At 46.0% G+C, this 26,609-nt stretch overlaps 1 protein-coding gene across 5 annotated transcripts; it reads right to left on the bottom strand.

Moving 5' to 3' along the window:
* Positions 1–2,194: 2,194 nt before the first annotated feature.
* Positions 2,195–26,206, bottom strand: LOC136308479 (tubulin alpha-8 chain). Of its 5 annotated transcripts, none has more exons than XM_066235846.1 (6): positions 26,025–26,155; positions 18,622–18,797; positions 14,644–14,866; positions 12,999–13,147; positions 5,613–6,293; positions 2,195–2,506 (listed from the first exon to the last, which is right to left on the bottom strand). In XM_066235846.1, the coding sequence occupies exons 3-6, from the start codon at positions 14,669–14,671 to the stop codon at positions 2,213–2,215; spliced, it is 1,152 nt and encodes a 383-aa protein (XP_066091943.1). In that variant the 5' UTR covers positions 14,672–14,866; positions 18,622–18,797; positions 26,025–26,155; the 3' UTR covers positions 2,195–2,212. The 5 variants fall into 5 exon arrangements, with proteins under 5 accessions (XP_066091943.1, XP_066091942.1, XP_066091941.1 ...); XM_066235845.1 differs by having other exon boundaries at positions 25,978–26,108; XM_066235844.1 differs by lacking the exon at positions 18,622–18,797 and adding an exon at positions 21,108–21,164 and having other exon boundaries at positions 25,978–26,106.
* Between the last annotated feature and the right edge of the window lie 403 nt (positions 26,207–26,609).

Raw genomic sequence — 26,609 nt, 5'->3', positions numbered from 1 at the left:
ATGAATGTAGATGCAAAATTCTTCACAAGATATTAGCAAATAGCCTGACCTGTGGTGGCATAGTAAAGCATTGACCTGGAATGCTGAGGCCGCTGATTCAAAACCCTGGGCTTGCCTGCATATACCACCAATATGAGGTGATGTTTCTTATACCTACCTCCCTTTCTCTCGCCTCTCTCTAAAATCAATAAATAAAATTTTTTTTTTAAATTAGCACACAGAATTCAGCATTGTATAAAAAGAATTCTATATCTTAATCAAGTACAATTTTATTCTAGGGATCACAGACTAGTTCAATATCCAAAAATCAATGTGAAGAAAACAAATTATTCCAATCTAAAAAAATAAAATTATGCAGCCTAATGGATATCATACATGTTTCTGCTTTTCTTTTCACCACGTCCAATAAACACACTTTTTGGAGTTAAAAAAAAAAATCAGTGTGATCCATCATTTCATTCTATTTTTCTCAGGGCTTCCAAAGAATATCGAGTATAAATATTTAGTAAAAGTCAGCAATTAATGAGGCCTACATTGAATGCATAGGTACCTACTATGGCCCCAATCATGGATATCTTACCAATAGTTAATTAGAGCAGTTTTGACCCTGGCCAGTTTGCTCAGTGGTAGAGCATTGGCCAGGCATGTGAATGTCCCAGGTTCAATTCCTGGTCAAGGCACACAGGAGAAGTGCTCATCTGCTTCTCTACCCCTCCCCCTCTTGCTTTGCTTTCTCTCTCCCTCTCTCTTCTCCTCCCCTCCTACAGCCATGGCTCAATTGGAATGAGTTAGTCCTGGGTGCTGAGGATGGCTCCATAGCCTCCACCCCACATGCTAAGAAGAGCTCAGTTGCTGAGCAACACAGCAACTCCCCAGATAAGCAGAGCATCGCCCCCTACTGGGCTTTCCAGGTGGATCCTGGTCGGGATACATGCGACAGTCTCTCTGCCTCCCTGTCCTCTCACTGGATAATAATAATAATAAAAAAGAGCAGTCTTGATATTTTCTAAAATCCCTCCACAGCTATCAAATTCACAGAAGAGATGCATTAATTTGTCTTCTCCTTTGTAAGTGATATACACTTTTGTTTTTCCCTCCGTTTGTCATTTTATGAGGCAGCAGTTGGAAACTGGGTGAAACACTAAAGAAGAGAAACAGTATAGGGTTTAGTAATCCCTGCTCCCTGAGCCCCATCTCTTACTGTCTCTCAAACTCAGTTTCTTCAGTTGTAAAATGAGAATATCCACTTTGAGATTGTTGGGAGGACTAGAGATATGGTACATATGCATATAGAGTACAGTCGATATCCTGCTTAAAACCTCCCAATGCTTCTGCATGTACTTAGAAACAATCTAAACTTCTTACCGTCATCTGTGAGACTGAGGCTGCTATGAGCCCTGCTTGGCTCCTGGGTCCTACTTCCATCTCCCACCGTGTCCAGGCACACCGACCTCCTTTCTGTTCTTCAGACACTCCACACTTGTTCCCAAAAACGTGTTTTTGCCCTATGCCCACACCCCTACTGCAGAACTCCCCATGATGCCTCTTTTCTTTGGCCAGGCCCCCATGGGGCCTTCTCTGACAACCAGGCACTTCTTGTTACCAGAGGCGGATTTAATGGCAAGAGCAGTGGGCAAGAGCACCGGGTGCGCACCCTGGACCCAGCTTCTGAAGCGCCCTGAAAAACCCCAACTTGACACTTTTTGCTAATGTAAGAGGCCCAATATTTTCTTCTACACCCAGGGCCTCAACTGACCTTAATCCGCCTCTGCTGTCACCACTGTCTGTTTACTGCCTATTACCTAACACTATCTGAAATTTCTCATTCATTCATTCGTGTCTGTCTTGTTTCTCACTAACTTGCCAGCTCTTAAGCCCAGATCTTTCTTCTTCCTAGTGTTTTAACTTCCCCACCAGCATGCTGTGTTTCTGGGTGGACACCACTTAATCTGGAATTTTAAATCCTAATTAGGCCTCATCACTCTAACTTGGCTTCACCTTAACCCAGAGATAGTGACTCTCATTTTCTTTATTGACACAAAGCTGTTTTTGACCAAGGGAGAATCTGACAGGGCACAGCATCCATTTTTCAGCCCAGTCACTGGCAGGTCCCAGTGTCAGACAGGGATACAGGCTAGAGCTGGGCGTGTCATCTATGTGCTTGAGGGGAGCAGCAAAAATAAAGAGACACAGCCAAGAGGAGTACATATATTTAAAATTCTTCCCCTTCATTTTCTTCTTCAAATGAATCAGTCCCCACTTCTTCATAATCCTTCTCCAGGGCAGCCAGGTCCTCCCTCGCCTCTGAAAATTCTCCTTCTTCCATTCCCTCTCCAACATACCAATGGACAAAGGCCCGCTTGGCATACATGAGGTCAAACTTGTGGTCAAGGCGGGCCCAGGCTTCCGCAATCGCCGTGGTGTTGCTCAACATGCAGACTGCCCGCTGGACTTTGGCCAGGTCCCCTCCTGGCACCACAGTGGGTGGCTGGTAGTTGATGCCCACCTGGGGAAGAGATAGAGAGAAGGAGCAAAAAAGAAGAGGCAGAAAAGCCAATGGATAACTCAAGATGGGGCAACTGCACAAAACGGTGCAGGTGCAGGACACAAGTGCAGCCCAGGAGTGGGACTGCAGGGCTGGGGGTGGGAAGAGGGGAGCAGGCGGTAGAAAGCAGGCAGGTAGAGAGAGATGAGCGTGGAGGAGAAAGTAAACGTGAGTGGTGTTGGGTACAAGCAAAATCAAGAAGAAGAACTGGGAAATCTAATGGCGAAGACAAGGAGAACAGGGCTGGTAACGAGTGTTTGTGGGGAGAGTCAAGCAAACAAAGGAGGGTACTGAATGAGACTGTTATTAAGGGGGAAGTGTACAGTACATGTTTATCTCTAAAAGGGAATTAGGTTCCCTTTTGGAGGCAAATTAGTTTCTAGACTTGAAGTTATTATAATGTTTATTCTTTCCCAAATGGTCATCTGAAGTTCCTCTCAGTGATGCTGTCAATAAATTTAGAGAAATTTCTCTGCCAAGAGTGAAGACTGTTTGAAAGGTCATGGAGATATTCCAGTGCAATAAACAAAAAGATTCAGCCCTGGTTGGGTAGTGTAGTTAGTTAGAGCATTGTCTCCAGATGCCAAGATTGTGGGCTCGATCCCCAGTCAGGGCACATAGAATAATCAACATATGAATGCATAAATAAGTGGGACAACAAATCAATATCTCTCTCTCTGTTTCTCTCTCCCTCCTTCCTCTCTCTCTCTAAAAATCAATCAAGGCCCTGGTTGGTGGCTCAGTGGTAGAGCATCAGCCTGGAATGTGGAAGTCCTGGGTTCGATTCCCAGTCAGGGCACACAGGAGAAGCACCCATCTGCTTCTCCACCTTTCCACCTCTTGCTTGTCTCTTTCTCTTCTCCTCCCCTCCTGCAGCCATAGCTTGATTGGAATGAGTTGGCTCCGGGTGCTGAGGATGGCTTCATGGCTTGCACCTCCAGCACTAAAAATGGCTCTTACTGTAATGGAGCAAGGGCCCCAGATGGGTAGCATCACCCCCTAGTGAGCTTGCCAGGTGGATCCCAGTTGGGACACAGTGGGAGTCTCTCACTGCCTCCCCTCCTCTCACCAAAAAAATAAAAATAAATAAAAATAAATATATTTTTTTAAAGATCCAAAAGGTCCTGGCAATGGTGTTAGTGTTATACAGACCCTATGTCTCTAGGGAGTGAGGCTTCTCAGAAGAAAAACAAGGACTCCCTGCCACAAATTTTAGTTGAAACTCTTGCATGGATTGAGCCTATTTTTCAGTTCTGGTAGCATGGCAGGGTCCATCAAGCGAATCCAGCTCAATCTGATGGTGAGGCACAGCTAATATTAGAAATCTTCCTTTTCCCCGCACACATATGAAACCAAAGCCAATCATAAGAACTGTAGAAACCCGGCAGAAATCTAAGGTGACAGACTGTGATAATATTTATGGCACACTGAGATCTATGGTGCCATCCAAAAATACCTCTTCTACCCACACCACCATACATTAATTGCCAATCTCTTAATTCATAGCTTTAAAATGCATGTCCCCTTTAGACATGGAGGAAGGAGTGGCAGCAGGCTATACAGCCAAGGTGGTAACCCATTAAGTGGATTTCTCTGCCATTCTTCTTGGACAAAAATGGCACCTTGGTGATAAAGGTGATGCTGAGACAGAAGCAAAGACCAAAAATAAGAAGGGGAAGGACAATGACTATGATGAACTCGGCTGCATTACCTATTTTGCTAGAACTGGCCCTGACCAGCAACACCTTGTTGTGTGGAGCCAACTCTCCTTTGAACAACAGCATCACTTGACTTAAGTCAAGTGCCAGACAAGCACCCTTGGAAAGGATGAAAGAGTGGGAAGTTCAACAACACCCTCACTCGCAGTGTGTGTTGTTCTGGAAAGCAGATCAAGACCCCGGCACTAGCTTATCTTTCTGGACAGAACCTCAAGAGTTTCAGCTTAAAATAAAGGAGAGGGAATGAAGAGGTATCTCCTTTTTGTTCATTTACCTGCCATCCTCATATCTCATTTTTCTTATTATTTCCCCATTAGATGTTTTGTTGTTTGTTTTCATTTGAAAGAGAAAAAAACTCTGCATTTTTGTAAGGTTTTTGACTGTTTTCACGAGAATGACCAGAACTGACAAAAAAAATAGGCATAGTCTAGGGAAAAAGAGATTGTTTGTAGCTAGGAGTAGAGCAGTAAGGAAAAATGCTACACTCCTTACTCAACAGATCAGCTGGGCAAATGGGTCAACCAAGAGGCTGGCACACAGTGCCTTTTTCTTTGTAAGTCCCACCAGGGAAAAACTGAGATGTGCTTACCACTGTCTCCAGTCTAGTGCTCAGCAACCTCTGAATTATTGAAAACCTGACTGGGTGGTACTAATTAATATAAATGGTGCTAGCTGTTTTGATGATAGCATCTGATTAAAGGCCATGGAGCACAGGGCACAGTGATCAACCAGTTCACATGATCAGAGTCAGAGGCATGCCCTGCTGGTGCAGCTCAAAGGGGCAATTTCACCAACATTCAATATTCAATGAGCCCTGAGATCCAGAGTTCCTCCTTGGATATTCTACTTCTCCCCATGAATATTTATCTTTTCACAATAAACTAAGAGAATATATCTTTTGTTAAAAGAAGGGAATTACACCTCTCTGGCAACTTGAGTAATTTGGTTAACTCTATTTTTCTAATCTATTGTCAGATCACAGCTACCTCCACCCCTTTATCCTGTGCACCCCACTTGCCCACACAGCTTCTTTCTGGCCTGTCCACTCCTCCTATGAAAGAAACACCCTTTTCTACCTGACCATTGAGATGTTTACGGATCTCTCCCTTTCTTTCAATAATCTTTTCAAATAAATTCTCCCCTTTCCTAAAATAAATAAAAGAATGAGTGAATGAAATTAATGTTACACTTGACTTAAGCCCCTCTTCCCGTATCATTCCATAAAGCCTGACCCTATGGAACTGCACATCAGTCCCATACCCTGGAGTTCACATAGCTTTCCCCCGTCCTTGGTAATTCACCTCTGTTTCTCTAGTTGTCTATCTCCTTCCTAAGTCATCAGCTCTTACCTTGAAGCCTGTGGGACACCAGTCTACAAACTGGATGGTCCTCTTGGTCTTGATGGCAGCAATGGCGACATTCACATCCTTGGGTACCACATCCCCACGGTAAAGCATGCAGCAGGCCATGTACTTGCCATGTCTTGGGTCACACTTCACCATCTGGTTGTTGGGCTCAAAGCAGGAGTTGGTTATCTCAGCCACGGAGAGTTGTTCGTGATAAGCTTTCTCAGCAGAGATGATGGGTGCATAGGTGACTAGTGGGAAGTGGATGCGGGGGTAGGGCACCAGGTTAGTCTGGAACTCAGTGAGGTCCACATTGAGGGCCCCATCAAAGCGGAGAGAAGCTGTGATGGAGGACACAATCTGGCTGATGAGGCGGTTAAGGTTGGTATAGGTGGGGCGCTCGATGTCTAGGTTCCTGCGGCAGATGTCATAGATGGCTTCATTGTCTACCATGAAAGCACAATCTGAGTGTTCCAGTGTGGTGTGGGTGGTTAAGATGGAGTTGTAGGGCTCAACCACTGCAGTGGAGACCTGGGGGGCTGGGTAGATAGCAAACTCTAGCTTGGACTTTTTGCCATAATCCAGGGAGAGGCGTTCCATCAGCAGAGAAGTGAAGCCAGAGCCAGTGCCCCCACCAAAACTGTGGAAGATCAGGAAGCCTTGCAAGCCAGAGCAGGCATCTGTCTTGAGAGAGTAAGACATGAGAGGAAACCATGAAGACAAGCTTCCAATAATACTCTTATGAGGACAGAGGAAGGCAACCCTTCTGCTGCCCCATTCCATCCCTCAACATTTTTATGTGGATGAAATCAAAACAGCCTTGAAAGAGTAAGGAGATACATCTTAGGACTCACCTTGGGAGAACTAGCTAAAATATTAGGCAGCAAATTGTACATGCATATGCCTCTGTGTGCATGAAGGTTCCAGTCCAGTGGCTTTGAACCAGGAACGAGAGTTTCAGAACTACAGTGGTTAATGACCATGGACTTTGAGAGCCCCCAACTCCTTGCCCACATTGCCTGTCCTCATCATTTGATTTTTGTGGAAACAGCTGACCTACACATCTCAGCCCAACCTTGGAAGGTGGCCCAGGGAAACAATTTCAGAAATATAAATTATTGGGGACCAAAAAACAAACAGAGTATTTTGCAGTTTGGATATCTAGGGGACAGAAGTGTTGGGCCCAACCGCCTAATTAAGTGAACAAAGGGCTGTGCTTCTCTGCTCTTTCTGCCAGCCCCTGTTCCCCAGAAGGATTGGAAACATGTTTCTTCTTGGTGTAAAGTCAGATTGACTACTATGCTGGGGGTTGTCTTTGAGTTGCCTTGGAAACGTCATTGAATTGCTAATGGCCCACATTACCCACAAATAAAGACGGATGTCTTTCTGAGGGCAGCCATGTTTCGGCGGCAGAACAGTAGTGACCGTTGGCAAGCCATGGCATCCTCCCGAACCCATCTTGTATGTATATATCTTTAAGTCTCTCTATCGTTAAGACTCACTCTATCTTTAATTCAATTTCGTACCTTTTCCTGCTCGGGACCCTGGAATATACTTGTCGCAGCTGGGCTGTGGCAATAAATGGAGTCAGAGAACCTGAATTTTAATCAATTTTCTATTTCCCAGTAGCAAACTTTGAACAAGTTATTGAACCTCTCCAGACTTCTGTTGCTTCTTAGTTAAAGTGGGACAATAAAAAAATATACTACATCTATACATCTGATAAGGGGTTAATAACCAAAATTTATAAAGAACTTGTAAATCTCAATACCAGGAAGACAAACATTCCAATCAAAAAATGGAAAAAAGAAATGAATAGACATTTCTCCAGAGAGGACATACAGATGGCCAATAGGCATATGAAAAAATGCTCAACATCACTGATCACTAGAGAAATGCAAATTAAAATCACAATGAGATATCACCTCACACCAGTCAGAATGGCGCTCATCAACAAAACAACACAGAATAAGTGCTGGCGAGGATGTGGAGAAAAGGGAACCCTCCTGCACTGCTGGTGGGAATGCAGACTGGTACAGCCACTGTGGAAAACAGTATGGAGATTCCTCAAGAAATTAAAAATCGAACTGCCTTTTGACCTAGCTATACTTTTAGAAATATACCCCAAGAACACCATAGCACTGTTTGAAAACAAGAAATGCACCCCCATGTTTATGGCAGCATTGTTCACAATAGCAAAGATCTGGAAATAGCCCAAGTGTCTGTCAGCGGACGAGTGGATTAAAAAGCTTTGGTACATATATACTATGGAACACTACTCAGCCATAAGAAATGATGACATAGGATCTTTTACAACAATATGGATGGACCTTGAAAACATTATACGGAGTGAAATAAGTAAATCAGAAAAAACTAAGAACTATATGATTCCATACATAGGTGTATGGACATAAAAATGAGACTCAGAGACATGGACAAGAGTGTGGGGGTTACCGGGTGGGGGGGGAGGAGGAGAGGGAGGGGGTTGGGGGAGGGGAGGGGCACAAAGAAAACCAATTAGAAGGTGACAGAAGACAATTGGACTTTGGGTGATGGAAATGCAGCATAATCAAATGTCAAAATAACCTAGATGTTTTCTCTGAACATATATACCCTGATTTATCAATGTCACCCCATTAAAATTAATTAAAAAATATATAGAGTTAAAAAAAAAGAATTGTTCTTCCTTGGCCTCCTGAATTTCAGCATAAATCAGACAAGGATGACAGAAGAATACGGACACTATTGCAAAATATTCCCCAGGCTTATTAGTCAGTGCAGTGCCACAGGCTGGTCATCTCGGACTGGTCCATGCCCTGAGGCAGTACTTTCTGTCTCTTCTGCTTTATTGCAGGGGCCTCAGCCACTAGGTAGGGTACCAGGATGAGAATCGGTGACTAGCAAGTGAAGGAAACAGATGGCACATCCAAAGTAGAAAGATTCAAGGACACTTTTATCAAGGTATTGTTCCCAGGCAGGGTAGTGTGTGGTTATGGGGATTCCCAAGTTGAGGGTCTTTTGGTGAAGGCTGGTTTGAGAAAGCCTTAAACTTTGGTTGGGGAAAAGCCAGCCACAGGGCATTCTAACTCTTCTGCCAATCAGCTCCCTGTGCCTGCTGGGCCAGTGGGGTCCCCACAGATGACTGGCTAAGCCATCATTCTCTGAGTGGAGCACACAGCTTGTACTGGCAACAAGCCTCTAAGGACAGAACGAAAAGATTTCTTCACCAGCCAGTGCTTGATTCCTGTGGCTGGGTGTTATGTCATGTTTTTGGTATTAATAAAAAAATTCTTTCAAAAAAAATATACTACAGGTCCTGGCTGATTGGCTCAGTGGTAGAGCGTTGGCCTGGCGTGCAGGAGTCCCAGGTTCAATTCCCAGCCAGGGCACACAGGAGAAGCACCCATCTGCTTCTCCACCCCTCCCCCTCTCCTTCCTCTCTGTCTCTCTCTTCCCGTCCCGCAGCCAGGGCTCCACTGGAGCAGAGTTGGCCCGGGCGCTGGGGATGGCTCTATGGCCTCTGCCTCGGGCGCTAGAGTGGCTCTGGTCACGACAGAGTGACGCCCCAGATGGGCAGAGCATCACCCCCTGGTGGGCATCCGGGTGGATCCCGGTCAGGCGCATGTGGGAGTCTGTCTGACTGCCTCTCCATTTCCAACTTCAGAAAAATACCAAAGAAAAAAATATATATATACCACATCTTATAAGGTTATTGTGACAATTAAGTGAGATAGCATAATATGCTGAGCAAGAGCTTGATATGCACTAAGCACTCAATGTTAGCTCTTACCAGAATGAAGAGAATTCATAGAGTAACAGAACTTTCCCATTGGGTGTGATCTATGATTATTCAGTCCAGTGGCTTTGAACTTTTGGGGATCAGACAGCTTTGAGATTGATGACCACTATGGCCCCTTCTCTAAACTGAAAAAGTGGTCATAAAAAACTTCAGCATCCTTAGTTCCCAAGTAAAGAAGCCCTGATCAAGTTTCACCTTTTTCACTAAGAACTATATGTTTCCACACATAGGTGGGACATAAAGATGAGACTCAGAGACATGAACAACAGTGTTGGGGTTACAGGGTGGGGGGAGGAGAGGGAGGGGGTTGGGGGAGGGGAGGGGCACAAAGATCATGGCTTTTCAGCATTGGCCATATTCCCCCCTTAATCTATAGACAGACAGCAAATATTTACGTATGGTGTTCCCACTATAAAGACTGCTGTCTTAGGGACAAATGCTGACAAACTATTTCAGCAGTTCCTCCTTCTTCAAAGACTTATATGTAAACATAGAGCTCCATGTTTCATAGGACATACTCAAGCTCACTCCATGCTTCCTGGTGCTTTAGCACAAGGGAATGCCCCCCCCCTTTTTCTTTTTTTTTTGTATTTTTTTTTTGTATTTTTTCTTTTATTTATTTATTTTTTGTATATTTCTGAGGATGGGGATGGGGAGGCAAGCAGACAGACTCCTGCATGCGCCTGACTGGGATCCACCTGGCATGCCTACCGGGGGGAATGCTCTGCCCATCTGGGATGTTGCTCTGTTACAACCGGAGTCATTCTAGCAACTAGGGCGGAGGCCATGGGGCCTTCCTTAGTGCCCAGGGTGGATTTGCTCCGGTGGAGCCTTGGCTGTGGGCGGGAGGAGAGGGACCGGGAGGGGGGAGAGGGGGAGGGATGGAGAGATAGATGGGCGCTTCTCCTGTGTGCTCTGGCCGGGAATCAAACCCGGGAATCCTGCACACCAGGCCAATGACTCCGACGGGTCTACCATATCATGCTTTTTACTTAAAAAAAAAAAATTTACATTTCTTTTGAAAGCTGATGAACAGGAGACACCAAATCTACCTTCTTTATTAGATCTAGCTAATAACACTGTTCTGTCTTTTTTCCAAATAGCTCCAGATATATGGAAAAGATTTATATAGGCGGATGGGGATCCTCAAACCCCTCAGCGAGATCTTCTGAGAATGGCTTTTAAGATACCTAGAGGCAGAAAAAGCCCAATAGAGATCAGGGGGAACTACCAGCTTTTAGGATACACCCTTAAAGGCTCCAGCACCCCGAAGGGGTCTCATAGGATGCCATCTGGGTCCTGCTTCAATAGTGGAAAGGAAGGTCATTGAGCTAAAGCCTGCCAGGCTTACACACCTCTACTGTGAGGAAACAGGGACACTGGAAGGTGGGCTTCCCCCTCGCTCCTCTAAGGGAGGGTTCAGTCTCTTCCAGGCCTGCTCCAGCCACCTATGACCTAACCTTGCCCAGAATGCTGGGGTTTGCCACTGAAGGCTGAAGGTGCCCAGGGCCGTCGACCCCATCTATGACACTGTGGACGAGCCTAGGGTATTTCTTCCAAGAAGCAGGTAAACTGATCTCATTTGCACAAGGGCCACTTAACTATGTTTTGCCTGAATAGTCAGGTTCTTTATTCTTCCCTCAAAGATCTCTGTTGTGGGTGTTGATAGTCCTATTTTCTGCTGCTTTGCTTAATATATAGTATTTCCTTTATTCCTCCTACCTCAATGCCCCACTCATATTTCAGGCTGGGACCTACTCTTAATTTAGAGCTCTCTTTCCTCCTTTTGCCAACTTGTATTATGAATTTACCTTTGCCACCCAGCTTAGTGTATCCCAAGGTTCTCTTTACCAGGCCACAGTCACAGAGCTCCAGGGAAAAGCAACCTGGTCTCAACTCTCCAGGCAGAGGAGAACAGAAGCTCCATATCCACGCATGCTGCAAATGGCTTTTTCCAGTCTACCTAAATCATTACCAGCTAGAAGCAGCGGTCATTGGGACTTGGACATGAGCTGCAAAGTATAGAATGGTGACAACAATTCCAGTGCCATACGGACTTTTCCTGTGGGGAACTTTCCTGGACTCCTGCTCCCTGTGACAGCTCCTAACAGACTGAACTGTGGTTGGGTTGCATTTTTCAGGGATTTGGCATGGTGAGGGGGCCAACTTGGACTTGGGGAACATGTTAAGGACACTACTCATTTATGGATTCTTGCTGTATTGGCCAAGAGTTTGCTTAAAGGCTTTTAATCACTGTAAAAAAAAATAGAGGACTAGATGAAGAAGATGGGGCACATATACACCATGGTATATTATTCAGCTAGGAGAAATGGTGACATTGGATCACTTATAGCGGAATGGTGGAGTCTTGGTAGCATTGTGCGGAGTGAAATAAGCGAATCAGAAAAAAACAGGAACTGCAGGATTCCATACATTAGTGGGACATAAAAGCGAGACTGAGAGGCATGAACAGGAGTGTGGTGGCTATGGGGGGTGGGGGGAGGGAAGGAGGGAGAGGGGGAGGGGAGGGGGAGGGGTACAGAGAGAACTGGATGGAGGGTGGCAGAGGACGATCTCTCTTTGGGTGATGGGTATGCAACATAACTAAATGACAAGATAACCTGGAAATGTTTTCTTTGAATGTATGTACCCTGATTTATTGATGTCACCCCATTAAAATAAAAATTTATTTATATATAAAAAAAAATCTTTTATCAATTATTTGGAACCTAAGGTTGGTATGATGAGATATGGAAAATTAGGACAAATGCTGAATCCTTTCTCTTTATTTACCAATTTGCAGAATAATAAATTTGTTCCTTGATGTGTCCTTCAAAAACAAGCAATGGGTTTTTTGGGGGGCGGGGGCAGGGGTAAGGGGTATAAGTTCAACATCATGAGCTCATGGGCCTCAATAAATTCTATGTATTTTCTTTCAAAAAAAAAAAAAAAAAGTTTCACCTTTTTCATTGTACAGATAAGAAAATGGGGGCTCAAGTAGATAAGGATCACTCTGCAACTAGATCTTTCTAGTTGAACCTGATTTAATCCTAAATCTGCCTCTTTCAATCTGTGTGACCTGGACTAAGTTATTGAACCACTCTGGCCTTCAATTTCTTCAGCTATAAAGTATAAGGAAGCAACTTCCTTCATATTATTATTAAGGAGATTAAATTAAGGTATATATTTAACCAACATTCACAATGGCATTTGTAAGTGCTGAAATGCATCAATAATCACTACCTCTACCTCTTCTCTTCCCAGTTCAATGCTTTGTTAATCTATGCTTCCAACAAGCAAAGTGCTTAGCCTTCCTTTGGCCTGGAATTTCCCCCAGACACTACCACAGAGTATCAGTAAGTATCAACAGGGCATCAGCCAGTAGGGTAGTCCATGATGTCCAGGCAGAGGGAAGAGCACCATCCCTATAAGTGTTTCTTACAGAACATAAGCAGAAATGACCAAATCATAGGGGCTCTACCCTATAGCCAGGGGCCATGTGCCTCTATCCATTCTGCTCAGTGAGGTATGAGTCTAAGCCTATCCACGTTAGCCTGGCTCACCCATCCCTTGTCCCTGTTAACACTTACCAACTTCCTTATGCGGTCCAGCACCAGGTCAATGCTCTCCTTGCCCACTGTGTAGTGGCCCCGGGCATAGTTGTTGGCTGCATCCTCATTTCCTGTAATCAGCTGCTCTGGATGGAACAGCTGGCGGTAGGTTCCTGCTCGAATCTCATCTACCAAGAGAAGAGGATCATCGGGTCTTACCATCTTCTTTCCCATTGGAATACCACACAACACCCTTCTGGGTCTCCACCTCCCCTACCTGTAAATCTCTCCTGAGATGAAGTCAGACAACCCTATAACAAATCTGCAAAAGGCTAAGATAATTCCAAGTTTACATAGGCACTAAAATAATCAGAAGCCAGTGACTCAAGCAGAGGATGAGAAGCCAGCTGCTGTCCTGGCTGGAGTTTAGGAAAGCCTTCGATGTACAAGCTTACCAAACTCTCAAGTTGATCACCATTCCTTCCTGCTACCTTGACTCCTCAAGGCTTCCCTTTTATATTTTCTTTCATGCTGCAAAGTTCCCCCCCCCAAAAAAAAAACTTAGATGCAATTTCACTTGCATTAAAATATTCTAGGAACACAGAGAAGGATTCAGGGTGATCTGCCCAGTTCCTAGGCTCTCCCAGGAATAGCACCCCCACCAACCTCCATCTCAAGGTGGTGATAATACATGTCAGGCATTAGGATGCTTTAGTATGGCGTTGAAGCAAAGCTATGCTGCAGGTTCTAGAGGAGCAGGCACCTTAGAAGGCTGTCATGAGGCAGGCTCTGCTCAACTCTAAGCAACGACACGAAGTGGATGCATGGCAGGCCAGATGCACCAGGCCCCAACTACACACCCTCTTCCCTTCAGAGATCTCCTACTGACCCAGAGAAAGCACCCATTTGCACGGTGGCCTGGGAAAGTGATCTGCACTTTTCATATTTGTACAAAGTACCCAAGGGCTGGAGTCCTGGAGTCTGCTGTGCCTAGAAATTAGTGTTCAGGCCTTACAGACATCTTCCCAGACATCTCTGTGACACTTATCTGTACACTGCTTGTAAGCCAGCCTTGGAGCTGAGGAAATCCTGATGTTGAGCTGAGGACTGACACGGGTCAGATGCAGGGAAGTGGTGCTTGGCGAGGAGGGCTCAAAGAAGACCTGAAATCTTGTTTTCTAAGATCCAAATGAGGTTCGTGCTAGGACTACACTATTCTCTGGCAGTAAGAGAATATGCCTTCCGTTACTCCCTTTTGTGTGCCAGACTCTGCAAGGTTATATCAGACCTCTGAGAATAAGATGCAATTATTATAGAATCAGAAACCTAGACTCTGAGAAATTGACTACCAGTATTTGGGGATTTCTTATAATATTGAAAATCATTTGTAACTTTAACCCTTAGTATATTGTAAACAATCTTGACAGTTTCGTCTGTCTCCACAGATTTAAGCAGAGGTCATTCTGTTGGCACAGTTTAGAGCTGTAATGGGAGAGCAGAGTCCTGACTCCTACTGTGAGCTCCCCAAGACTAGAGAATTCAAGGAGCTGACAGGAGTCACAGAGGGTAGAAGGGCACTAACTAAGCCACTCCTTCTCTCCAGTTAGAGAGCTTCCTGAGAATCACAGACAAAGCCTCATATCTCATGTTGCTTTCTGTGGGGAGGGCCCCTGCCCGTACTCACCTACCACAGTAGGCTCCAGGTCCACCATGACCGCCCGGGGCACATGTTTGCCATTGCTGGTCTCATTGAAAAAGGTGGTGAATGAGTCGTCATCATTGATCTTACTGGCCTGGGCACCAAAGGTGCCATTTGCCTGAATGCCATGTTCCAGGCAGAAGAGCTCCCAGCAGGCATTGCCAATCTGAACTCCTGCTTGACCCACATGAACTGATATGCATTCCCTCTGTCGGGAGAGTGCAGAATCACAGTCAGATAGCCCCGGAACCCAGCCATGTCTCTGTCCTGTCTCCCTCTGTGTCTGAGGATTTGTCTCTCCTGGCATTCAACTCATCCCCCAGCCACGCCATCCCAGAACCAGGCTCTGAGGTCTCAGGTATCTGAGCGCCATTGCATCTGAACCAAGAATCAGCTCTGAAGTACAACCACTTTGTGGTTTCTCTAAAGACTGCTTTCCAGGGTTAATCCTTTGTACTAAGAAAAGGAAAAGGGAAGCACCTGCACAAACAAAACATAAACCATGAGATGCCTATACTAATGAGGACGCCAAAGAAACAAAGAGTGGTAACAGCAGAAACTACCCCTAAATTCACTATCACACACACTGGTAGCATTCATACTCATACTAATCCCTGACTTTCCTAGAGGACAGGCGCAAGCGTGCGTGCACACACACACACATGCATGCACAGTCTCAGAATATCATAGAGCAGATAAAAACTCATGAAAGGCAAATGCTTTGGAAGTATGTATCATGGGTGTAGCTAGTGCTCTGGTTACAAATGCAGGAATACAAACGGGTTGTTACCTGAAGAGCCTGGACTCAAATTCTGGCATCAAAGACTCTCGACCGGTACTGTACACTAAAGTGGCTCCGGCGCTAGGGCTGTTGATTACTGGGAATACAGCTTGTCTAAACTGACATGTTTATAAATGTCAAACACACATTGGGTTTCAAAACCCAGTATGAAAAAGAGGGCAAAATACCTCATTCATAGCTTTTATATTGATTGCATGTTAAAATATGTTGGATATACTGAGTTGAATAAAATGGACTAATTGATTAAAAAAAATAAAGGGTTGGGCATCCCTTTATTAAGACTGGGATGCGGAGGACCCAGGTTCAAGATCCTTTGGTCGCCAGCTTGAGTGCGGGCTCATCTGGTTTGAGCAAAAAGCTCACCAGCTTGAGCCCAAGGTCGCTGGCTCGAGCAAGGGGTTACTTGGTCTGCTGTAGTCCCATGGTCAAGGCACATATGAGAAAGCAATCAAAGAACAAGTAAGGTGTTGCAACAAAAAACTGAAGATTGATGCTTCTCATCTCTCCATTTCTGTCTGTCTGTACTTATCTATCCCTCTCTCTGACTCTCTCCCTGTCCCTGAAAATAAATAAATAAAGGGTTGGTACATCAGCAAGGGAGAATTGGGAGCCTATACACTAGATTCTGCATAAACTCTGAGAAGTTGGGAAGTTTCTTTATAGCAACCATAATAACCGGCTCCCTTGCCTATTTCAGGCCAAGTGTTAAATAAAGCTGACCTTTGGAGTGTCCTTGTGTCTGTGTTACTCTGATGTGACCTGACTGGCCCTGGCACTAGCAGCTTAGGAAGGGGCGTGGGGGCTGTGTGTGAGAGATGTGCGTGAATAGAAACTAACCATGGGGTTTTGCTGGGAGGAGTGCCTCACCTGGCTCTCACGCCTACCTGTGGGGAATCAGAGACCAGTACAAGGTGACTCTGTGCCCACAACTCCCACCAGAGCCCAGCAGGGAAGCATGTGCCTTGTCTGTGGGTTTCTATTCTTATCCATGACCCTACTTGGCACTTTCCAGCTCCAGGTAACCCGAGCCAGGAGAAGATCCCCAAAGCGCATGGCTGGGCAGGAAGCACATTGAGCACAGGGCAGAGATAAGGGCTCCTGGGAGCTTGACAGTGCTGTAGGCATGCGAGCAGGTGGCTTCTCTGAGTCACAGCTCAAAGGGTCAGAGACGTCAGGACTCGTTGCCCCCTAATTCAGTTTTACAACTAAACACCAACTCTACACCGGTCTCTGTGCTGTGGCCTTCAGAGAGGACAGAGCCAGGACTACACCCAGTGTATTTCCATGGTCCTGGTGTCCAGAGAAGGGCTTCCCTCACAAGGCTGTCCACATCCCTGGGTTTGAATCTTGCCATGTTAACTCACTTGCTATGTGGTGTGACCTTGGCTGAGTTACTTAACCTCCCCTTTTCTGAAAATTATAACTTAGCCATGACTCTTGTTGTCATCTTTACCAATATCAATTTATTATTTTACCTTGTAGCTTTATTCTCTACTTGGAAGGAACACCTGTAGAAAGACAGAGACCTTGGGTCCCATTCCACTTACCTTTATTGTAAAGTCTATTTTCTGTCTTTACCTTCGGACTGAACTATGGCCTAAGATAGCAGTATCCCACACCCAAGAACTATTCACAACCATCACGTTATCAGCCAAACTACATCTTTAGATCTAGCATGTACCGGTGGCTTCCTAAGGAGCCCCTCAAGCTGAGGGGACACTGGAAAAGCCTAAAAGAAGCCTTGTGCCACATCTCATCATTCTAGGTGACCACATCCTCTTGGTGCTGCCCCTTAGCCTCCGACCTGCTCTCTCACCAGCGCCACACCCCAACACCATCCAGGCCCATCTGTGGGCTGCTTGGTATCCAGTCAGCCCTTCCTTTGAAACACTCTGAGCCTGTTGGGCAAGGATGCCAGGATATCTCAAGAAGATCAAAGGTCATAAAAGCAAGAGTAAAGGATTTTAGGGATCTGAAAACTACCAACCTGGTGATATTCACATTTTTGGCCTCTTTTGATATGACTGTTAGTCTTACATTAATAAACATGCCAGTCGTCACTGACAAAAATTTCCCTCTCTCTCTCTCTCACTCGCTCTCTCAGACATACAGACACACAAACACAGATACACCAGACTAAACACACAGACAGACACACACACACACACACATATACACACCATAAAGAGCTATTTTCCCTGTAAAACGAATTCACAAGAGCAACTGGAGGAATAAGATATACTCAGAAATAACTGATATCTTCATAGGTGCTTCCAAAACCCCAAAGTGGGCACATCAAACAAGGGAAAGGCAGATGTGTCTCCACACAGTCTCTCACTACTGGGACCAGGGTATGTATGCAATGAGCCCTGAAGGCACAGACGCAAACACAGACTGGAATGTTGTCCAAACGACTCAGAGACCAGTGTGAAGGGGCTCCCACTACTGAAGAGGAAACACACTGAGCATCAAAATGCAGACTATCTGACTGAAGCAGGATGTCCGTAAAAATCCACAGGTCCTTAATGTTGAAAAGAAAAAAGCCTGAAATCAAACTCATTTGTCCCCATCCAAATAGCCTTGTTGGTGAGAGAAAGTTCTCTTTAAAAGAAACAACAACAACAACAAAAAAAGGGAGTGTCAGCTATTCAATGTAAAAGGAATAATATTATAAGAAATAGTCCCATATTACAGTTTCTAATTACTAATTGATTTGAACAAGGATGTCAACACCAGGAAGTGAAAGGTTGATGGGAAGGTGGCTATTCACATACAGCCAAAGACTCACTGTTACCTACAGGTCACAGAGGGGTAAAAGTAACCACAGTGGTCACCAGCCTAACACTGAGGTCAAGTTTAACACTGCTAATAGTGAGAAAACCAACCATTAAGGACCTTCTGGTGTGACAGAATGTGACATACATAGCACTACCCAAGAGGGATTCTTGCCAGAAATACTTGGCCTTTAATCCTTTAGATTTAAAACCTTTAGATTTAGCTTCCATTTTATGGAAAACACAGGGATCAGAGAGAAAAGTGACATCACAAGAAAACCATAAAATCCAGAAAGTAGAACATTCTACATGGAAATTGATCCAATCTTTTAATTCATAAAAAATAAAGGTGATATCAAAAGAAGCTTATGAAGTGTAATATCTTACACGTATGTGAAATTTGAATTCTGGTTTCAACAAATCAAAACCTTTGAGCCCTGGCCAGAGAGCTCGGTTGCTTAGAGCATCATCCAGAAGCACAGAGGTCGCCAGTTCAATCCCCGGTCAGAGCACACATAAGAACAGATTGATATTCCTGTTTCTCTCATTCCCTTCTTCTCTCACTAAAATCAATTTTTGAAAAAGAAGAAGAAAGAAAACATTTTAAAGACAAACAGAGAAATTGATTAATTTTGTTAAGCATGATAATGAAAATTCAGTTAAGTATGAACATGTCATTATTTGAGTCACTTTTGAAGCACTTGTGGTAAAATGTCACGATACTTACATTTTACTTTAAAATATTTCAACAAACACAACAGGTAAATATACCAGAAAATAACTACCTGTATTACTCAATATAGATAATGGATTTATATACTACTATATTTTTCTGAGGGTTTAAAGTTTTTCAAACAAAAAACAACTGAAGAAGGGAAATAGAGGGAGAGTAGAGGTAAGGACTTGACTCATCATTACCCTGTCCCATTGCTCTCCGTCATTTACTCAACCAACATTTACTAAGAGCCTCATTTGGCAGGGCAAATAAGAATGTTGACATTAAAAGTCCCATGAGCCCGCATGGAGCACTAAGATCAGAGGACCTGCTCAGCACCCCACCCAATTTGACACACATACGACACAGGAGCAGTCCAGAGCCCCTCCATGGGTCCCTGCAGCTCAGGCACCAGGCCATCTCTCTCCAGTCACTTTGCCAGTCACCATTCCCAGCCTGCTGCCTGGAAGCTGTGCAGCAACAGATCCAGAGCTGGTGGCCTTGGGAGGTTGGCTGTCATGCCCAAGGACAGTCATCCAGCTGCCATAAACCAGGGATGCTGTGTTAGCTCAGACTGGTCAGGGTATCTGAGCTGGATTGGCCTCCTGGGTCACCAAATAGGACTCCATACCCATCACTTTACAGATGAAGGAGCTGAGGCTCAGAAAGGTAAAGGAAAAGAGCCAGGATGTCACAGCTCTGTAGCCAAGGAGCCTGAACCAGAATCCAGGTCTCCTGACCCTGGTCTGAGTTATTCCCTTTGTACCACACAACCTCCTGCCTCACCTGCACTGGAACTTCAGCGCCCTTGGCTGTGCCCACAGCTACATCGGTGCAAGGCCGGGGCAGAACTTCAAACTGGAAAAAGCTCCAGTGCAGAAAGAAACTGAGAAGGGCTCATGGGCTCATGAGCATGCCTCTTTGAAAAGTAGGCCTTCTTTAATAGAATGAGGAGGTTGTTTCTCTGGAGTGGGTGGGGAGGCTGTAGGAGGGTGGAGACAGTGGTGGTGCAGGGCGGGTTCAGAGAGTGAGCTGGCCCGGCACAGGTATTTAAATCCCATATTTGCTCATATTTTAGATTCCCCTCTCTAGCCAGTCGGAGCTCACACTTTTTTTTCTCTCAAGTTGTTTTTCTCTCTCAGTTCTATTTGGATCTGGGCTTGCAGAACTTAAACCAGTTCTGTGCTCCTGGAACCCTGTGAGGTAAAGGGGTTCCCTGTATGCGGCTGGAGCCTCTCTGCCCAGCAAAGCACAGGTTGCAGATGAGGGAGATGCAGAGACCTGAGAGAGGAGTTCCTTCATTCAAGAAAACCAGGATATTCATCCCACCGACCTATTACTGGGGTAACTGCAGACGTTACCTAACTCTGTCATTTCCTCGTGTTTACTGTGCTACTGCATGCAAAGAGTCAGTGAAAGGTACTGGGCTAACGTCTAGTCATCCTTCAGGTCTCTCACTAAAAGCCACTTCCTACAGGAAGTCTGGAAAAGCACAAACCAACATACAGCCCTTCCCATGTTCTCCCCCAATCCCTGGCTTTCCTATCATTACACTTATCAAACCACTTGAGAGCAGCTTTGTTCAATCTTCTGACCTCCCTAGTAGAGGGAGGGAGCTCTGTGAGGGCAGGAGCCCTTGTTCACACATGGAATCCCCATCATTAAGTGAGGGCTTGAACATAGCAAGTGCTCAGTGAACACAGATGGGGCTTACCTCTATTTCACAAGAAGAATGGCCAGTGCCTAAGAGGCAATGGGAGTTCAAAGGAAAAAAAACAACTTCTGGCTTGGCTTCTTTTTTTTTTTTTAAGAGGAGAGAGACAGAGAGAGGGAAGGGGGGGGAGGAGCTGGAAGCATCAACTCCCATATGTGCCTTGACCAGGCAAGCCCAGGGTTTCGAACCAGTGACCTCAGCATTTCCAGGTCGACGCTTTATCCACTGCGCCACCACAGGTCAGGCCTGGCTTGGCTTCTTGGAGGAGAAATATTTGCAAAGACCTTGAAGAATTTAGATACGCCAACACGACCATTTTAGTTGGATTTAGGAGTGTGAACAAGAGGCAGGAAAACATAGAGCAGGTCCTACAAACTGCAGCACAGGCTCACGAAGGGCAGATCTGTGCACCTACAACCATTATCTACAGGAAGAGCAGCCTACTGTTATTTCCCATGCATAAGATGCTCCCATGTATAAGATGCACCCTAATTCTGGGGCCTGAAATTTGAAAAAAGAATGTGTTACATAAAGTTATTGAACTCAAGTTTTATTCATAAAATTCATACAATTCCTCATCACTGTCAGAACTTCCATTTGTTAGCTTGACCTCATCTGTGCCTGATGACAAATCACTGTCTTCAACAATGAGTGCAAAAACAAGTGCGAAAAAGTGGGAAATGCAAGTAAAAAGAAAAGACTACATCCATTGTATAAGACGCACCCAGTTTTTAGACCCCAAATTTTTCGGGAAAAGGTGCGTCTTATACATGGGGAAATACATACGTTTTATAGAATGTCAGGAAAGGCCCTGGCCGGTTGGCTCAGCGATAGAGCGTCGGCCTGGCGTGCCGGGGACCCGGGTTCGATTCCCGGCCAGGGCACATAGGGAAAGCGCCCATTTGCTTCTCCACCCCCCCCCTTCCTCTCTGTCTCTCTCTTCCCCTCCCGCAGCCAAGGCTCCATTGGAGCAGGGATGGCCCAGGCGCTGGGGATGGCTCCTTGACCTCTGCCCCAGGCGCTGGAGTGGCTCTGGTCGCGGCAGAGCAAAGCCCCGGAGGGGCAGAGCATCGCCCCCTGGTGGGCGTGCCTGGTGGATCCCGGTCGGGCGCATGCGGGAGTCTGTCTGACTGTCTCTCCCCGTTTCCAGCTTCGGAAAAATACAAAAAAAGGGAAAAAAATGTCAGGAAAGAAGAAACTCTACAACCATATAGCCCTTTTATAATTCTACTGTGAGAAATTTTTATAGGGTTTCAATCTGATATTATTTCTACTTTACTATTAGTCATTTCCTTTTGCTTTCTTCTCAAAGGACTAAAATCAGCTAATAACAGTCCTCTGTAGAAGAAGGTTTTGTAGCTTTAATAATCATTTTGAGGTAGTATCACAAAACGATAAAATTGGCATCTTATCTAGGTAGGAACAGATGCACGCCAGTACTGTATGTCATGTGAAAACCTGAGACCAGTCCACACACCCCTGACCACCCAGTGGCTTCAGGAAGCATATCATTAGAGCAAATTATTTCTAGTTGTCAGGCTGGGGTAATAAATCACCCACACTTTAGGATTTGGGTCAGAGATGCCATGGAAAACATAGCTCCAACAGTGTTACAGAGAGATAATTAAGGTAAGAACAAAGTGACCCATCAAAAATTGTTCAAATTATCTCTTCTGAAATCCCTTCAATTAGAGCATATCTGGAATAACTCAGAACTAAGACTAGATAGCAAAACAGAAACAGCAACAGCAAGGTGTCAGCTTAAATCTCATCAGTGAGTGAAGGTGGCCCTGCAGATGGACAGCAGTAGGGGTGACACAGACCATGTTTAGGAGTGGCAGGGCAGGCAGAGTCCCTGCAGGAGACCCTGTGATGTCAAAGGCCCTTGAGCTATAGCCAACACTGGGGCAACTGCAGGAGCCAGTGAAGGAGTGTTAACAGTGCCACACTGTTTCTCCGTTCTCTGCACAGCTCACTACCTGGGAGAAAACCTAACAGGAAGACACTGACAGGGGAAATGTCAAGGCTGCGGATGATGTCATCAGACATTGGTGGCCAAAGAGAAAAGGAACAGTTGGTCCACTTCCTCCCCTCAAGAGTGCCACATACTGCCAATCACCCTCTATCATTGGCTCTGTATGCAACAACTAGTTCCTCCTCAAAAATTTTTAACTTTTCATCTTCCTTTTGAGGTCACTCAGGAGCCCCCTTGGAAAGGTCTCTCAGCATTAGCATTAATCAATCGTCTGTGGCCTGCGTCTGGCAACTTCCTATGAAAACGCACCAGTCCCTGAAAATGCACCCAGCACTTCTGCCCCAGCTGTGGCCTGGTGGAGCTCTGCCTATCAGGCCTCTTCACTGCTCAGGGCCATATACCAGTGATCTCTACAAGAACCTGCATCTAGTGTTGGGGCTGGAGGAGTCATCAGTGCCCGGCAGTCCCTTGGAAATCTCAGGCAGTGCTCTGAGGTTAGAATGTAAGTACAGCCCTGTGGAGCTCAGCCACACCTGCCTACCCAGGGCTGGTTTGCAGAGGACTTCAGACACAGAAGCAGTTTCCATATTGCCCCCCCAGAACACTCTGCCTTTTAACTGCCCATTTTTGCAGGAGATGGGCTCTTTGTTGCTGTCTGACACCTGTTTCCTCCCAAACCCCACTGGTGCTCCCCAGGCCAGCAGTAATACAGCTAAAGGCTGTGTTGCCCATGATCTCACCTACCCCTAACCAGATGCTTTCTCTGAACCCTAATATCATTGACATAGGCTTGGCTCAGGGACATCTGGCCAGGATTCTCTATTCCACTCCCCCAAAAAGTGTCAGAGTCTCTGTTCCCCGGAGAACTGCTTCTAGAGGGACACAGCAAGCAGATAGAAATGCTCAGTTATAAAGTCAGTTACAAATTTCTTAGCCAGAATCTATACAAATGCTGAACTTTATGATCCTGAAAACAGAAGCCTTCTCCACCCATGCCCCCAATCTTCATGAGGTAAAGTCCTTTCTGCAAGGGTGGAATTCTTGTGCTCTAGATTTATAGATGTTTCTTGCCTTTCAGGAACAAGTCAAAGAATTTTTTTAAACTAGGTCTGTGAGTAGGAAAAAGGTCAATAAAAAGTGTTTTCCCATCAAGACAATGTTGCCTGTGCAATTAAATATTCTAAATAGAACCTGCTATACAAAAATCAATGTTTCAAAATAAATAAAAAATACTCTTTCAAAATAGTCAGCCATAAGTTTTCAGCTAAACACTCAAAATCTTTAGCACATTTAAATAAGATTTCACTGCTTAAAAAAAAATTTTTTTTTTTGTATTTTTCTGAAGTTGAAAATGGGGAGGCAGTCAGACAGACTCCCACATGTGCCCGACGGGGATCCACCTGGCATGCCCACCAGGGGGCGATGCTCTGTTGCAACCAGAGCCATTCTAGCACCTGAGGCAGAGGCCAAGGAGCCATCCCCAGCGCCCGGGCCAACTTTGCTCCAATGGAGCCTTGGCTGCAGGAGGGGGAGAGTCAGAGAGGAAGGAGAGGGGGAGGGGTGGAGAAGCAGATGGGCGCTTCTCCTGTATGCCCTGGCCGGGAATCGAACCCGAGACTCCTACATGCCAGGCCAACGTTCTACCACTGAGCCAACCAGGGCACTGCTTAAATTTTTGATTGTTCAGGTATTTTCAGAAACTTGCCTATTGAATACACATTAGCTCAGAGCTAGATTATGACCTTTGGCTCCCCTGTAAGCCTCCTTAGGCTCCATTCTGAGAGTCATTATGATGTTTAGGTAAAAATTAAAATATGCAAGAGAAAGCTCTTAGAAAATTATAAAGCACTAGCTAATGCTAGATATTATAAATATTAAATATAAAATCTTGACTATGTTGCCTAGGATTTACTTTAAAATAACAGGGAGGGGAGGAAAGGAGAATCAATGAAGGAAGACTCATCACAAGAAGATACTTGTAGAAATTGAATGAGGCATATATAGGGGTTCATTACACCATTCTCCTCTTTTTGTATGTTTAAAATTCTGTATAATAAAAAGTTTAAAAGTAAAGTGAGGTAAAGCCTTGCAAAATTGAATCATAACCCTTCTTCATATTGTAGGTGAGAAAAAAAACAGTCCAGAGAGGTTAAGTGATCTTCTTGAAGTCACACAGGTAGCTGCAGAGCCAGGATCCAAAGTTCTGAACTCCCAGGCTGGGCTCCCTCTATGGTATGTGGGGCCTCTAGCCACCCTCCGGAATTGCCCACCTTCTTACATCTCCCAAGTGTGTCCAGGGAGCACGTTCAGAGAGGGTGCTGGAGAAGTAGGGAGCTGGAAACAGCAGAGCTGGGGCTAGAGCCAGAGGCTCTGGGCACTTCCCCCAGTGGGCAGAGGCCAGGGGAAGAAGGGAGGTTCTCTCTGGCCTGCTTTGCTGCTGACACCTGAACCAAGAGTGCCCAGAGAACCTGACCTTGCCCTGAGAGACATGCTTATTCTGACCCATCCCCCACTGAACTTTCACAACCCACCTCCCTACTGCTGAAATACCAGGAGACTCTGGGCTGCCAGGCAGTCACAGAGGTGACTGTACCCATCCCAGGTGTGGGGTGAGGTGAGGGATTGTAGAGGGTAGAACTAGGAGTGTAGACAGGCCTCCTCCCGAGCAAGTAAGAGTGGGTCTGCAGAAGGAAATAGATGGCGCGTGGGGGCCCTGGCCTTCAATGAACCGTGTAAGGCAGGGTAGGAGAGAAAACAAAAAGTCCAAGGTCCCCTGGCCTGCTGGAGGGAGATATCTGTGTGCTGAAGTCCTTCTGACTGGCCGCTGGAAAAACTGGGGAGTTGGCACGGGTGCAAAATACCAGGGAAGCTGAGCGCTCTCAAGTTATAAGGGCCCCAAACCAAGCCAGATGGTGGAGACAGGAAAGGAAAACTACATCAAGCCTGGGGTGACTGTGCCACCCAAAGTCCCCTTTCACATTCTGGGACACTGCTCACTCTCCCAATCTGGAATCAAGGGCCTGCCCCTTCTCCCCCTATTCTGGTCCCTGAGCTGCCCATCTGGGACCCTCAGAATCTCCCTGTCCCGCACTGGGCTCCCCATGTCCTCTCCCACTTCACCCATGTGCGCAAATCTGCATTAGGTCCCTCTGAGAGAAGATCTGCCCGAGGTCTATAGTCTCCCTCCACAAAAAAAAAAAACAGTATTGGCACCAAGGTGTCTTACAACCGAGGGTGCAGACGCCCCCTCCACCTGCCTGAGCTGACACGCCCAGATGACTGAACTCTGCAGAGTTAAAGCGATGGATTTGTTACCCCCACACAGACCTGGCTCTCAACTGGGCGCCCGCCCCGGCCCCGGCCCCGCCCCGGCGCGGCAGGCTCACCATCTCCGCTGTTCTCTTCTCTTCGCCACTCGCCTCCTGGCTGGGCCTGTCCACCTCAACTGTTCCAGATACAGCCGCCTCCGCAGCTGCTTCACACAGGGCAGGAGGAGCTAGGGACAGAGTGCTGGGCCAGCGGCTTCTCTGCAGCATCACAGTGCCAGGGAGGGGAGGAACCGGGCAGGTCACAGTGGCTCCTCCCCACCCCGAGGTTGGCCCCACCTGCCTCTCTGGCCAGCCTTGGCGCCTCCGTGCGCCTTGGGAATGGCCTGGGAGCAGCCCTGTTACTAAGGAGCACTCCTCCACTTTGGGAGACAGGCCATCATTATTCCAGCTCCTCAGGAAAGAAATGTAAAAATGCTGTTAGACAAAATATTCACCACTTGCCAAACTTTCATTGTCTTCGTGCCGCCAAACACTAGTTGCCACCAGGAAAGGCTTACCCAGGCAGGTAAGGCGCCTGGCTGGGGTCTGCTGACTGCGTCTGCCTTCACCCCAGGCGACAGCAGGACTGGTGGGGGTGGTGCGGCGCTCACGAGTCCAGAGCAGGCTGCACACGCAGCTCTGTGGTTGCTGCTGTTCAGGAGG

The sequence above is a fragment of the Saccopteryx bilineata genome, chromosome 6, assembly GCF_036850765.1.
Source record: "Saccopteryx bilineata isolate mSacBil1 chromosome 6, mSacBil1_pri_phased_curated, whole genome shotgun sequence".
NCBI lineage: Eukaryota > Metazoa > Chordata > Mammalia > Chiroptera > Emballonuridae > Saccopteryx > Saccopteryx bilineata.
Note: the sequence above shows the minus strand (reverse complement) of the source record. Positions and strands in the feature narration are given on the sequence as shown.